The sequence below is a fragment of the Panthera uncia genome (assembly GCF_023721935.1).
Source record: "Panthera uncia isolate 11264 chromosome B2 unlocalized genomic scaffold, Puncia_PCG_1.0 HiC_scaffold_24, whole genome shotgun sequence".
NCBI lineage: Eukaryota > Metazoa > Chordata > Mammalia > Carnivora > Felidae > Panthera > Panthera uncia.
Window position 1 is genome coordinate 3,400,963 of NW_026057580.1, and position 15,345 is coordinate 3,416,307.

The window sequence follows — 15,345 nt, forward strand, 5'->3', positions numbered from 1 at the left end:
CTCATCTTTGTCCACACTGCAGAGGCTGCCATATGCTGGGCCTGCTGTCCATTGATGGTGGCATTGCTTGCAGCCACTGCTCCAGCCCCAGGGATCCTGCTTCCCTGGCTGTCACATTTGACTAGGCCAGGCGGACTTTTCTAAGAACTTACCAAAGGCTCGGGCTAATGGAAATGCCTGTGGGAGAATAGCTAACTGCTACTTCTGGAAGTGGAGCTCTCGGAGGGCTTTCACCCGGTGGTTCTGGGCCTCAGCCAGGCATTCCAAGGCCTGCTTTATATATTCTCCAGGTCCAACGTCCCCTTTATATATTCACTCTCTCTAAGTCCACTGTCTGAACTCTTAGCGCTGACAAATAGTTCACAGCACTTTGTTTTCCCAAACTCTGGGCTATTCAGTCTTAAATGACACAAGCAAGTCGCTAGTCTGGGTAGGCTGCACCCGGTGACCAGCTCTTTGCCATTCCTTCCTCAATGGGGATGCCATTGGCCTGTTGAGTTGGAGAGTTCTTTATTGTGCAGGACCAGATGCAGCTCACTAAATACCAGTAGTGTCTTTCCCGTGTTTTGATGATTACCCTTCAGTACCTAAATGAGAAATTTCGTTTATGTGCAAGGTGAAGACCGGACTAGACCTGCACATTTATGCCACTCTGGTCTGTCCTGCTTGAAAAGCACCAGAACAAGTTCTTGAACAGGAACATGTACCCGTGCCATCTGTACTAGGCTTCTCCAGAGACAGAGAGCCAATAGTGTGTGTGTGTGTGTGTGTGTGTGTGTGTGTGTGTGTGTGTGAATGTGTGTGTGTGGAGAGAGAGAGAGAGAGAGAACTGATTCATTTAAGGAATTTACTCATGTAATTGTAGAGGATGGCAAGTGCAAATTCTGCAGGCTATAGCTGGAGACCCAGGGAAGAGTTGAGTTACAACATCAACTTAATTGGATAAGGCCCATCCACATGACGGGCAGTAGTAGTCTGCTTTATTCAAAATCGGCTGATATAAATGTTAACCACATGTAAACGTAACATCCACACTGGTATTTGACCAAACATCTGGACACCATACCTCAGCCAAGTTGACCCATAGAATTAACCATCATACCATCTAAGCACAAATCCTAGATTTAGGGAAAAAAATTATCAAGATGCACGGGCACATAGCTCTGCTAGAAAAAATACAGCCAGTGTGTGTTTCTGAACACAGAACACCTAACTCTTACACTGAAACACCTGCATTTGGGTTATCTCGTTTTTAGAGCTTCTTCAAGAAAAGTGGAACTTAGCCTTATATATATGGACCTCAAGTGGTCCATTAAATGATTAGATTATCTCAAACACAGCTGTTTGCCTTGATGATAATATCTAGACTCTTCTGTAGGAGGCAGAATCTGTTCCTAATTCTGAAAATTCTAATCTCCCTAAGTTCAAAGAATGTGAAGGTCTGCTGTCCTGGCCCCTGTTAGGCCTCCAAAGCAGCTGATGATCAACACACTCCATGAGCTGAACGGAAAGCAGCTTCTGCCGTAATGAGAGTTCTCAACAATTGCTGTGCCCTAGGACGTACGCTGTCTAATTTGTAGAGTACAGTTGTCCATCCATCCCCAGCCCTGAGGGACCCGAACATCCCTGTGATAAGAAAATCCACAATTAAGTATTAAACCTTTATATGAAAAACTAAATTAAGTTTGCAAGTCAACCTCTGACAGGCCCTACAAATATTTGTATATTCACCAGAACAAAGCACTAAAGCCAAGAAGATGCTAAAGAACATACAACAGCATCTAATTCATCTTCAGTTTGTCATAATGAGTTGTGTATATTTAACTTCCACTTACCATTCCTTAATATGCTGAAATTTTTTCAGGAACTGTCTTCCCAAAAGTTTCAACATGAAGCTTGTAAGTTATTTTTATCTTTGCATTTTATGACAATTCCGTCTCTTTGTCTACTTTTCTTCTGAGTGTTCACTGCCTGATCTTACCACTTGGGAGTAGTTGACTCTCCAGAGACACAGCACCAAAACCTGTGCCATCAGTCCTGCTTACACACGTTCCAACTCCCCAGTCCCCTCCACCCTGCTCCTTCTGATGAATGAAGAAGGTGCTTCTCAGGCTGTATGTACTTCCCCCTTCAACTGGCTTCATCTCTCCCAGGGCTTCATTGCAGAAACCTCCCTTCCAGTTTTGCTATCTGCTTTGCCTCCTTCTTCTGATCCTAACTCCCTGGATTTCCTTATTCTCCACTTCTCCCCCCAAAATGAGCAGCAGGGATGAAAATCCTTACAGAAATAGAGCCACACATACTAGCATTTCATATAGGCAGAACTCACGTTCAGGGAGGGGAAACCATATTCTCCCTGAACCATGTCATTTCCGTAAAGCATCCTCTGCAAAATGGTCAGCAAGTCTTTGCCTCTCTCTTTCTTCCCCTCTCCTCTTCAATAATATGTAGCCATAACAGAAACAAAAAGAGAAGAAGTCCTGGAGCACCTGGGTGGCTCATTCAGTTAAGCATCTGACTTTGACTCAGGTTATGATCTCACAGTTTCTGTGTTTCAGCCCCATGTAGGACTCTGTGCTGACAGCTCAGAGCCCGGAGCCTGCATTCTGTATCTCCTTCCTTTCTGCCCTTCCCCACCCCTCTCTCTCAAAAATAAACATTAAAAACTTTTTTTAATAAAAAAAAAAAGAGAAAAGAGTTCTAGTGCTATTTTCTGGAAGAAGAAAAAAAGAAAAACAATAAAAAGATGAGGGTAGTAATCATCCCAGGCCCTGAAAACAGAGGACTATTACTACCAGCATTTCAAGCAAGCTTATTAAAAAGTCATTTACTTCCAATTACAGAAATCAATCATATTTGACTACATAAAGGAATATGAAAGACCCAGCTACTAATGAGAGTAATGGTGAATTTGAGGGTAATGATCAGAAGGCAGAGGTTTTGTATGTGGGGTCCCACATTTATAAAATGTTTTTATGTTTAAATTCATCTAAAAACTAGATACACTGCCAAATCAAACATCTTAGTGCCTGGGGTTTACTTTACACCCTTTAAGTGAGCTCTGTCCCCTACCTCCATGGTTCATGAGGGGCTAGTACAAACTAGCCTCCAGGGTAAGCTAGGGGCACTGGGAAGAAGTAGACTATGCCTGACCCACCCACACTGGAGCAGAGGAGCCTGAATGTGCCCAGGTTCCTCTGGGAGTGTCCCCTGTGCTACCTCTGGAGCTTCAGGATAAAAACCAGAGGCCATGCTGTATGGACCCTCCCTGTGCCCCCTAGAGCAACCCTAGAAACCAGAGCCACGTCTTCAAATGGAAAAAAGGATTGTGGTCTATAGTTACTCCTCCAGGGCGGGTCTTGAAAGCTGGTTATATCCTTCCCTTGCTGAGATAAGACTTTCCAAGCATCTAAAGTAACATCTTTTGAATGGATGCCAACACAATCATGAGCCCTCAGCTCCCTGAGATGGTTAGTATTTACCAATTCATGCTGGTTGCTGAGCTGAAAATTTTCCTTATGCTTACCTACTTGCACATTTATTTGAGCTTTTAACAAATGCACTAATTTACTTAATTCTCTGAATATGTTTATGGAATATTATCACATACTAGAATAGTGATATCAATAAACTCCTTAGCTTAATTAAGTGTATATAATAGCCAAATGCCTAAGCTTCAGACAGAATGTGCTAATCTCCTATGATTATTATGATTACTTGGGTAGCTGGAATGAATATCCCATAGGAAAAGAATCAGGTCTCCCAGACATGGTATAATTTGGTCATTTTTTATAAATGAGAGCATTCCCCCAAAATGTGATCATCATGTACTGTCCTGGTGATAAGAAAGGAGCTGTCTTGAAGCCCAGACTGCTGTCTGGTGTTTTCATCCCAAGCTGAAATGCTCATCAATTATGGGGCACATCCTCCTTTGCAAGATAGGGCCAAGGTGACGGGGTGCTCTTGAGAAAATCCCAGTGGGGAAAATCAAGGCAAGTTACCATGTGTTTTTCTTGAAATTATTGATATTAAGAATGAGCTATGTTTTTCCTCTCTCTGCAACTTAATAATGTTACCAAGGGGAAGAAAAGTCTTGAAATCTGGAGAATTGAAATGTCATGTTGGAACGAGAAGGCTTAAAAACATTTGCCCGGCATTTAGACCATTCATGGCCTCCCACTCAGTGCCCCGTCACTGAACCTTTCTCTTTGGGGAATCCAGGAAAGGACCCATCTTCCCTATTCCAAGGGAGGGCTGAGGGCTTCTCAGGGTCCTCCCCCAGCCCAGGCTGGTGGAGATTCCTTGGTTTACTGCAGCAGCCAAAGGCTTCCTTGACTTGGGAAGGGCTGGGCTTCCTCTGATTGTCCATCTTCTGCCCTCACCTTTCTTGTACGTGGTCCAGGACGATAACAGAGGACTGACAAGTAAGCTGGGATTCCTCATCACCCCCCGTCCTGGCACTGGGACCCGGGCTGTGAACATTTTCAGTCAGCACCCATGACAGATGACATCACTGTGCAGCAGGGACCCAAACACGGTTGTCAGCATGCTGTAGTAACATCCTGTTCCCTCTCAAGGAAGCAAATTGCAGTGGGTTTTTAAATTTTAATTTCTTTTTATAAATATACACAGACTTTTATATAAATCATAAATCATACGTACCCTTCTTTTTTCCTCTTGTTGGCTCCTACCTCCCCTACCCAATTCATTCTCCACCCTCCGGTAACCCATCCTAACAGCTTTGTGGGTGTCCGTCCACATGACCTCCATGCTCATATGGCCACATACACGCATGTGTGCACACAGTTATATACACATGTATGTAAGGCTCTTGCCATTGTTTGACCACAGGATCATTTACGTCCTTTGTTCCCCATTGTCTTCTTTGCTTGCTTTTTCTCCTTTTCTGCTCTATTGAATTATTAAAATCTTGGCATTCCCTCCCTGTAGCCCTCCTGCTGCCTTTTTTTTGATCCTCTATTGATTTGGCTGTTATAGTATGTATTTTTGTTCTTCTAGAGTTAAAAAGTAACTATAACAATGCCTGTAGTTATTCCAGATATACCCTCCACCCACCCACATCCAGGGCTATAGCTTGTTTTAACTCCCCCATTGAACATCCTCTCACCTTATCTCCATCGTGTTATTGTTGCTTAAAGTTTCAGTTTTCACACAACACACGCGTGCGCGCGCACACACACACACACACACACACACACAGTTTTCATGGTCAGTGGTTAAGTATTTTTCCTTAAATATTTAGTACTTTTTATGTTCATCACTGTTCCTTTCTCCTACATATTTCTCTGTATTAATTTTTCTTCTTGCTGATCATCATAATAACTTTCTACACTTACACAGTTCTTATATATCCTAGGCACTCTTCTGAGCACATTGCGTATGTGACCTAATTCACTCCTCACAGCAGATACCAGTACTATCCCTGTTTCGTAGAGGAGGAAACTGAAGCACACGGCCATTCAGTAGCTAGCACGACGGTGCCCAGTAGGTAGCCCAGCTGGTGTGCCAACTAGGGCACCTGGCTCCAGAGTCCATATACTCCATGCTTGGTTGCCTCTCACTTGACTCCCTTTTGGGGAGCAGTCATCTGTGAGTGGTAAATGCTCTTAATCCTCTTATGACAGAAAATGTCTTTGGTGTGCCCTCATCAAGGAATGAACGTTGGACTGTGTGTAAAATTCAGGTTGACAGTTTACTTCCCTCCATTGTCCCCATCACCCCTTGCTGTGGTTGAGACGCGGGCTGTTGTCTAAGGAGTTCTGCCACAGGTCCACTGGCAGCTGGGAACAGTGGCTCTTCTTCCCCGAAGGTCAGCACTTGCACTGTGATGTGTCCAGGGCAGGTCTGTCTTCATTTGCACTGCTCCGTGTTCAGAGTGCACCTGCAACCCTCTGGCTCACGTCTTTCTTCAGTTCTGGAAAAACACACCTGGGGTCTCCTTCAATGCTGCCCCTTTACCGTGCCCCCTTCCCTCCTTCTAGAACTCTCCTCAGACACCTGGTGATGCCTGTCCGTCTCCCCTCTGGGACTTTTAACTCCCTTTTCCCATTTCCTGTCTTGCTCTCCATTCCATGTTTGGGGTGGGTTTGGGGTGTCTTTTTCCATATTATCTTTCCAATCACGAATTCACCTTTAAAATTGTCCTGCTTGGGGTTTATCCCCTTGTTCCCTCTATTGTTTTTGGTTGTTTATGTCATGACTCTATCTTTCATCTCAAAACGTCTTTCCACTCCACCTATTCTTATTCATACCTATTTGTTGTATGATTTCTTATTCTTTTTTAAAGAAAACTTAAGCTGTCATCAGTCTCCTGGAGTATGCTCAACATACTTATTTTGAAGTCTGTCTTGGAAGTGCTGAGTGGCACCATCATTATGGAGGCAGCACCTCAATTAATACAGATCAGCTGAAAGCCGGCAGGGCGTTCTCTTGCAGACGTGCAAGATTCCATGTTCCAGCATGGCCATCACAGCACCGTTTGTGTTAGTGGGAGTGGGAGGCAGTCTCGTTGTTCTCCCCTCGGGGAGGGGAAGTTAAAAGGTTGGAGTACACTCTGCAATGTACGTAGTAGTTAGAAACTGAGGACTAGATGCGCATACAGCAACGTGGGTGGATGTCAAAAACACAGTACCGATAAATCAGTAGGAAAGAGAATGAGATCTGTAGCACAATATTACTTTCATAGCTTAAAAATTGCACAGAAAACTTGAACACAAATTGTAATGGCCACCTATTAGAGGCATAGGGGGATCGGAATTAGGGATGGGGCATAAGGCACGGAGATAAACACACATGTGCACACGTATGTATACACACACACGTGCATACCTACACATACTTACATACGTACATACGTACATGTAGGGCTTTGCTCATACTGACAAGATAATATGCTGTAATCTAAAGAGTAAGACTAATTCAGCCCTTTGTGGGTGTGCATTAATAAATGTCTGTATCTGTCTCTCCAGAAAATTACTTTCATCTGTAATGAATTCATGTTCCAGCTATTAATTTTACTATCATTTTTAGCATTAGATTTATTCATACATTTTGGCATTTTTGTGGGCAGGTCCATTTTTAATGAAACACATTTGATTTCTTTCTCTTTCTCTCCCTTTGTGCTCATCCCTCTCTGTCTCACAGACCCTCCAGCCCCCTCCCCCCGCCGAGTCTGGAAGACAATTCGGAGTCACTGCTCCACAGGGATACTGGGATGTGGCCCATCTGGTCAGAGCGTCAGTGGGCAGCTTGGTGTAGCAACGGAGAGAGGCTGAATGTGTTCCTTTCTTCCTCCATGGGCTTGCAGTAGGAAGGGAACCACAGCCCTAGGCAGCACCTAGGAGCACTCTGTTTTCCTCGGTCCCCTTGCAGCCACAGGTGTGGGGGCAGGGGACCCTCACCCCACCCTGCAGCTTCAGTCTGTGTCTTGCCCTTTTAGTCATCTTCCTGCTTCCGAACCTGGAGCCCTGCCAGCTAAAAGCCCAGACTCCACTTACCATTTTGCATTTCTGGACCACTTCTGGTCTTCAGAGATCTCTCTTGAAATCTAATCTAGCAAAGTCTTATTAGTCTCCTGTTTGATTTTATTCCCCATTGCTATGCCTCAGTCGATTTTCAAATTATACAAACAAGTTTAGATACAACCTGATGAAATAGATATTAGCAAGGAGGAGATGCCTGCACTTGATTTGAAGGCTTCAAAGGATTTACATAGTCCTGTTTGTTGGAAATTCATCTAAGGATTAAACACATAATTTGTGCTAGGCCCATTAATTTTACAAATAGCCTTACAAACAGTCTTTAGGGAATCTAACCTTTTGGTAATCACAGTCCCCTGTGTTAGAGTACAAAGAAACCGGCATCCCACGCCACAGCTGAAATCAACACTCTGAATTCAGACGCACTAACTAGACCTTCCCCCTCAAAAAGGCCCCTCAGGCAGGCAACATAATTCTGTGTATTCTCCCCTCACCCCAATCCTGCTACTGAAGTTTGTTTTGTTTTTACCCAGATGTTATATAGTAGTATAGTCAAGTAGAAGAACAGATTTTTACTTAGGTCCAGAGCCCCTAATGGGGCTCCTGGGTGGCTCAGTCGGTTAAGTACCTAACTCTTGATTTCAACTCAGATCATGATCTCAGGGTTTGTGAGTTCGAGCCCCGCATTGGGCTCTGCACTGACAGCACGGAGCCTACTTGGGATTCTCTCTCCCCACTTCTCTCTACCTCTCCCCCACTTGTGCTTGCTCACTCTCTCTCTCTCTCTCTCTCTCTCTTTCTCTCTCTCTCAAAATAAATAAACATTAAAAAAAATAATGACCGAGGATCCTGCCAGTAGCCTCCCCCCGCCCAGCCCTGCTTCTCCACTCAAACCCTCCCTTCCAAATCCCTGCCCCAAACGAGCTATGCCTGGCCTTCTCCTCCCTGTTGCCCCCACGGTTCTCTTTGCCTGCAATCCTTTCCCATCCCCACTTTAACACCTCTGCCCCCTTAAGGATACATCCAAGGCTCACCTGTGGTGATGATGCCTTTCCTAATGCCACTAACCTGCCTTTCCTCCTCTAAATTTACGTCTACCATTGATTTGACATTTTGCCACTTGCCCTTCAGGCTGGCATCTTATGAATATAGTATCCTTTCCATATGTCTGAAAGTGCCTTCGTCCCTAAAACTAGTCTGGCATGTCACATAGGTTGATACGTTATCCCTTCATCCTCCTGAGAGTCTTGAGATATGGTAAAACACATATTATCCCAGTTGTTCTATTACAACCCATTTTTCAAATGATAAAATTGAGGCTTAGAGATGTTATGTAACCTAACAGGAACCTACTTCCTACTAGAAGTAGCAGAGTTGGGATTTGAACCTAACTCTATGTACCTACAAGATTGTAATTATCTTCAGTTTAACCAAAATGGCAAAGAGGTTTGCTTCATCTGGAGTCCAACTCCCAGTGACTGGAGATAGCTGCGCAAAGTGCTGTGCTGAAGAGCCAGACCCAGGCTCAGCGGGAAAGCAAACCATCCATGAGGGAAGAGCAAGATCTGCCATGAGAATCCGAAGTAGGCTCCAGGCTCCGAGCTGTCAGCACAGAGCACCACGCGGGGCTCAAACCCACGGACCATGAGATCATGCCTGGGCCAAAGTCGGACACTTACCCGACTGAGCCACCCAGGCGCCACTCGTGCTGGCTTCCTTGAACTAGAAGAGACTTCTTAACTAGTTTGTGTATTCCACAGCACTTAGTGCTTAGTGCTTAATATAGTGCGTGAGCGATAAATATTTACTGTTTGATAGTGATGTCAGCATCCTCAGTAAAACACTGCATCACAGAAACTGCACGAGCAGCCTGCAGACAGCCATACTGGGAAAGTCAGAAGTGAAGAGCTCTGCTCTGGACCAGCTACACAGCTTTCACTTGGCGACCAAGTTCAAACTAACTAGCATGCAAAATAAAATGTGAATTTTAAGGAAAATGGTTCTATCCAAAAGACGATCACTGTAAAAAAAAAAAGTGTTGCTTCTGCATGATGCTAATACTTTTCATATGAACTGCTTGGTACAGAAAAACCATACACCATGCTGCCCTGCACGTGGTGGTTTCTAAGGTCATGTGTCTCCTCTGGAGCTCCCCATGGGTCGTTGCAGGCTCCAGGTACCCCACCACCCCCCTGCTAACATCCCCACTCTGGCGATCAATGAACCAGAAAGGGAGAGAAGGTGTTTGTGGCACTGTTGTAAATTATTGGAGACAAGATTACTAATTACCACCATGTTCCTACAAGCGGAGCCTTCCCTCCTTCTCCTCCCACCGCCCCCCTGTCCCCCACCACTGCCGCCCCAGCTTCCTCCCTGACCATCTCCTGCCTCAGGCTGGGAGTTCTCTGTTTCATCTCTTTTCCATACTTCGGCATGAAGATGTGTCCAGGAACCCAGGCCAAAACCAGCAAATTTATCATCATGCTAATGACAGCAAGCTGCATGCTGAGTGAATTCTGCAATCCCCCTCAACTCCTTCTTTTGCCAAAACCTGCGGAAATGCAAGATCCAGCCGATTCCAGAGACTGTTATCTTCACATGAAGAATGACTCTGTTAGAAAATGCAATTAGGTATCAGCCATAAGGCTATTTTTAGAAGCTTGTTTGGGAAGATCTCAAAAACAAAAATCGCCATGTGGTAGGTGATGTTAACCATTCCACCCAAACTGAGCATTGCTACATACATTTAAAACCTACCTTTATCAATATGTAGCATTATCAAGGGGATGGCTCATTGTTCTGGGAGTAGACGTTTCTGTTTGTGGAGATTACAGAACTGACAGTCCTCAGTGGCAAATCCTCCTCTTTATTTACATGAGCAACTGTTCCCAGGCTGGAAGCTATGGAAGATCCTTAACCCTGTCATTGCAAAATAGCTTCCCCCGGGTTTGGGGAAGGGAGCCCGTCATTCCAATGGGAGCAGGGGAAGTTGTGACATAGGAGGCTGAGCACCTACAGGGGTGAGGCGTGAGGTTAGGAGCATGTCGTTGAGAAGGCATGTCATTGGGTAGGCCCGTGGTCAAGGAGACAAGATGGCAGGAGTCTCATTGGGGAGGTAGTTTCTCAAGGAGGAATGCGACCCAGTGTGTCCTCCAAAGCAGCAAGACACTGTCCAGTCTCCCCAGGAAGGAGGTAGCCAGGCACGGAAGGCACTTGTGGAGTAAGTCACCTGCGCCAGATACCCAGGCCAGAGTCCGGGCACCACAGCAGCATGAGAAGGCCCTTAATGACCTACTCCAAGACGAGAGCTGTTTTTAAGTGGTATGTTGTATTTGTCACAGTTGTGCCTCCTTTTATTTGAGGAATGCATGTGCTGTGTCTCAGCCCAGCACCACCCCTGTGCTCCCAACTCCTCTCCCCTGCTGATGTGGACAGTAAATATCATGTTGCTCAGAGTGGGGGACAAGATCCCATCTGTGGCTATGGCTGGCCTGGGTTTCAGGTCATTTTCCTGCTGGCACCAGGCTGGTCTGGTTCTCACCCTAGAGCCATATTTGCACTTCTCCACCTCCCGCTCAACACATTCCCTAAATTCTTACCCTCTCCCACTTGGAATTAGGGTGCAATCACTGCTTATGCCCAATCCTTGGCTTCCTATCTGGGCACAATCCTCTCCACTGGGGACACATGGAAACCAAGGCACAGACTTGCTCTATGACACACCTGGAGACAGTGGTCTCCAAGAGGAGCTGAAGGAACTGATGACATTGAACGTAGAGAGGACAAGTCCAAGTGGAGAAATCATGGCCTCCTCAGTTCCTCACTGCCAGTGAGAGAGGACCCCTCCTGTATGCTGTCCCAGAGAGCTGACCACGTCCAAATCTGGAAGGTAGAGGGAAGCAGGTGTCAATATCACATCAGTAATTCCTTCTATACAATTTAATCAGTGGGACAGGCTGGATACATACAAGTCATACAAGTAGAAGGGATTCCTGAATTGGGTGCGACGTTGAAGTGAATGACCTCTGCCGTCCCTCCCAGTCATAACATTCTAGAAGTGCCCTTAATCTTCCAATGAGTGATGGGGTCTCCTGTGACTGCTTCATCATCTACTCATCTTTTGAAAACTTTGAGGTATTGAATATATTCTACATGAAGAAAGGAATACATTAGACAAAGGAGCAGTGAAGTTCCCAGGCCTTCTCAGAGTCCACAGTGGCCCGATCACATCTCCCAAATGGGACATGTAATGCAGACAGCACTGACATTTTAACAAGTGTGCTGAGCCCTTGGATATAAACAAACTCCCAGGCGGCTGCTTCACCCCTCTTTCCAGCACGAAGTCATAGAATTGCAGTAGACATGGAGGAACCCTGGAGGTCACTTTGCCCCAACTCCTACCCAGGGCAAGAGTTCTTGCTTTAATGCCCCATAGATTGTCACCTAGCCTCTGCTAGAGCACTGTCAGGAAGGGACCCACTGCTCTGCCAGGAAATGTAGTCCAGTTTGAGACAACTTAATCCACATTGAGACAGTCTTCACTGTGAACTTCATTGTGAACTTTATTGAGCCCCTAGTCTGTTTTTATTCAACTTGACTTCTCCCCTCAAGAGTAGAACAAAAATAAATCTGTTTTGTTGTCCAAATGACAATTCAGATTTTTTTTAAGTTTATTTTTTTTATTTTGAGAGGAAGAGAGAGAGAGAGAGCAGGGGAGGAGCAGAGAGGGAGAGAATCCTAAGCAGGCTCTGTGCTGTCAATACAGAGCCTCAAGTGGGACTCAATCTCATGGTTCTTGAGATCATGACCTTAGCCAAAATCAAGAGTCGGACACTCAACCAGCTGAGCCACCCAGGTGCCCCAGTGTCCAGATTCTTAAAGACAGTCATGATCTCTGATCCTCCTCTCCCTCCAAGTCTTTTCTTCTCGATCTAAACATCTCACATGGCCTTGAGTATTTCTCATATGCCATAGTTTTAGATCCTTCACCATCCTAAACAGAATTTTCTGTAAATATTTTCTAACATTCCTTATGAAGAGTAGCCCCTAGAACAAATACCAAATGTGGTCTGACCACTACAAAGTACATATGCAGAGTATACCACTATCACGTCTCTTCAACTACACACTATACCTTTAATAATGCAATGTGGAATAACATATGTCTCATACCCAATGATCAGTTGCTGTGTTCCTATTAAGGTTATCATCCACTAAATACACCATCTTTTTTACTTGACACAATTTCATACAGCGTCAAAGAAAAAAGTAGATTTATTTTTTTAATGAAATTTATTGTCAAATTGGTTTCCATACAACACCCAGTGCTCACCCCAACAGATGCCCTCCTCAATGCCCATCACCCACTTTCCCCTCCCTCCCACCCCCCATCAACCCTCAGTTTATTCTCAGTTTTTAAGAGTCTCTTATGGTTTGCCTCCCTCCCTCTCTAACTTTTTTTTCCCCTTCCCCTCCCCCATGGTCTTCTGTTAAGTTTCCAGGATCCACATAAGAGTGAAAACATACAGTATCTTTCTCTGTATGACTTATTTCACTTAGCATAATACTCTCCAGTTCTATCCACGTTGCTACAAAAGGCCATATTTCATTCTTTCTCATTGCCAAGTAGTATTCCGTTATATATATAAACCACAACTTCTTTATCCATTCATCAGTTGATGGACTGGTGCTGTCACTCTGGGAAATGGTATGGAGGTTCCTCAAAAAATTAAAAATAGATCTACCCTATGACCCAGCAGTTTCAGTAGATTCCAGTAGAACTGCTAGGAATTTACCCAAGGGATACAGGAGTGCTGATGCATAGGGGCACTTGTACCCCAATGTTTATAAAAAAGTAGATTTAAAAGTGTCCCTATAAATTATTAAAAGATCAAGTCCTGCCTCCCCCTTCATTAATAGTAGACAGAAATACTGAAGAGAATAGGGCCCAACAAAGGTTATGAGTGACAAAGATCATTGAACCCAAAGGTGAAATGCATATTTGCAATGATGAGCCAAGGCCCCAGCATGGCAGTCTGTTCTTCCAACACCATCCAGTGCATCAAAGGAAGGGGTCTTCTTGAAGCCATGTCCACCCTTGTCTTCCTTGCTCTATCTATTTAATTTTTGCTTGCAACATGGTTCTGAGGCAAAGTCTTCCTGCAGCCTGTAGGAAACTCACCAGTGGTTTTCCTTTGTGTCTTTGACAGGTCGCTTGAAAGAAGAAATCACCCAGCGCCATATGCAGCAAGTAGCTCTAGGTGAGTACAACATGAAGTCTGTAGGAAGAAGGTGAAGGTAATACAAGCTGTAGGGTCTTGGAAACCTAGACCCAGCTCAAAGATAATCCATCTGGAACCCTCAAGAAGGTTAAGCAAGGCAAGGTTTGCAGTTAGTGCAGCTTCCTTTGGATGCCCCTCCTCTCTAGGACCAGTTACCCCATCCTGTGTGGCTGCTCTCAGCTGTCAGGACCTGGCACCCCACCTTCTCAGCTGCTGCCTCATCCCCCTAACCCTTCCACCCCACACCCTAACCTAAGTTCACTCTGTGTCCCAGCTCCTCAGGGCTCTACTCTGAGCTTTCCAGAGTTACTACTAACTAATCCTAACAGCAACAATTGGTGGTGAAAATAGCTACTGTTTTCTGAACCACCCCTGTGCACTGCCATTTGTGCATGGTCTCCTTTCTCCTTCACGATAGTCCTAAGAAGTCAGTGCATTTTCTAGATGATGGAGATCCAGTGACTTGCCCAAGGTCACATGGCTAGGAAGTGTTGAAAAGGATTTGAACCCAAGTCTCCGAGTCCACACCTGGGGCTCTCAGCGCCCATGCTCTTCACTGCCAGCAGTGATGGGCCCACTTAATACAGTAATAATATAAACACTGACGAACACAGTGATAGTGTAAGAGGACCTTGGCACCTTTTAAGCAGTAGACAGCTTCAGCAAATGCCTCCTTTGATATGTGACCCAAGGAAGTCACTTGGGAGGAAAGTTCAGCTCCCAGAAAGGCTGGGGGAGCAGGTATCCCGGGCAGGGCCACGTTGTTTCCTCTGCAGTGGGCCTGGGACCAAACACTTACAGAGCTCTGATTAAATAAGCAAATCATGTATTCCAAGCAAAGGGTTCCCCTTCACATAGCCTGGCCCTTTGAATTTCCTACAGTTTGAGAAATCCATGACCTCTAAAGGGCAGATGGAAGAGCGCCCCAGTGTCATAAAGATGACCCATTGGACCCCAGGAATTTGGACTGTTAGGAAGTGGGTTGTTTAGTTTCAGTAATAATAATGATCTCATCAAATAGCCAATGGTTACATCAGAAACACAGAATAAGGAAGCCTGAGGCACACTGACTAGAGCTTGAACTTCCCACTGTTGGCCTCGCCGCTAGGAGGTCTGGGCCTCCCTTTGCCAGAGATGCAGGCAGGGAGTCAGAGCTGAGCGCCTCCTCCAGCAAGCATCCAGGGCTCCCTGGCTGGGCTAGGGAAGGGCATGGGGACCTCTATTGGGAAGCGGTGCCAAGGTGACCTTCAGGCCTCACGGGTAGGTCACCGGATGAGGAGTCATCCCTGAGGAGTGTCGCTGGGCCCCACATCTCAGGGCTGCCATCTGGCCCTTTCTCCAGTCTGCACGATGCCGAGCAACTAAAAACAATGACTGGAAAATACCAGTCAAATAATTGGGGCTTTCAGGGCAGAGGTGCTCTATCCTCTCTGGGCCCCCACCCCTCCCAGCCCCAGACAGGCCTGGGCCTTTGGGAAATGACTGCACATCTTTAACCACAGGCTTCTCCTTAATTCCTCTGCTCATCTCTCTGGGAGCCTTCTTCTGAATTACAGCAGGTGTCA

At 45.5% G+C, this 15,345-nt stretch overlaps 1 protein-coding gene across 2 annotated transcripts in view; it reads left to right on the plus strand.

Moving 5' to 3' along the window:
* Window positions 1-15,345, plus strand: part of KIF6 (kinesin family member 6) — a 385,696-nt gene that overhangs the window by 327,243 nt on the left and 43,108 nt on the right. For both annotated transcript variants that reach the window (XM_049652734.1, XM_049652735.1), the window contains one exon: window positions 13,709-13,759. In XM_049652734.1, coding sequence (XP_049508691.1) covers window positions 13,709-13,759 — 51 coding nt within the window. The remainder of the gene's footprint in view (window positions 1-13,708; window positions 13,760-15,345) is intronic.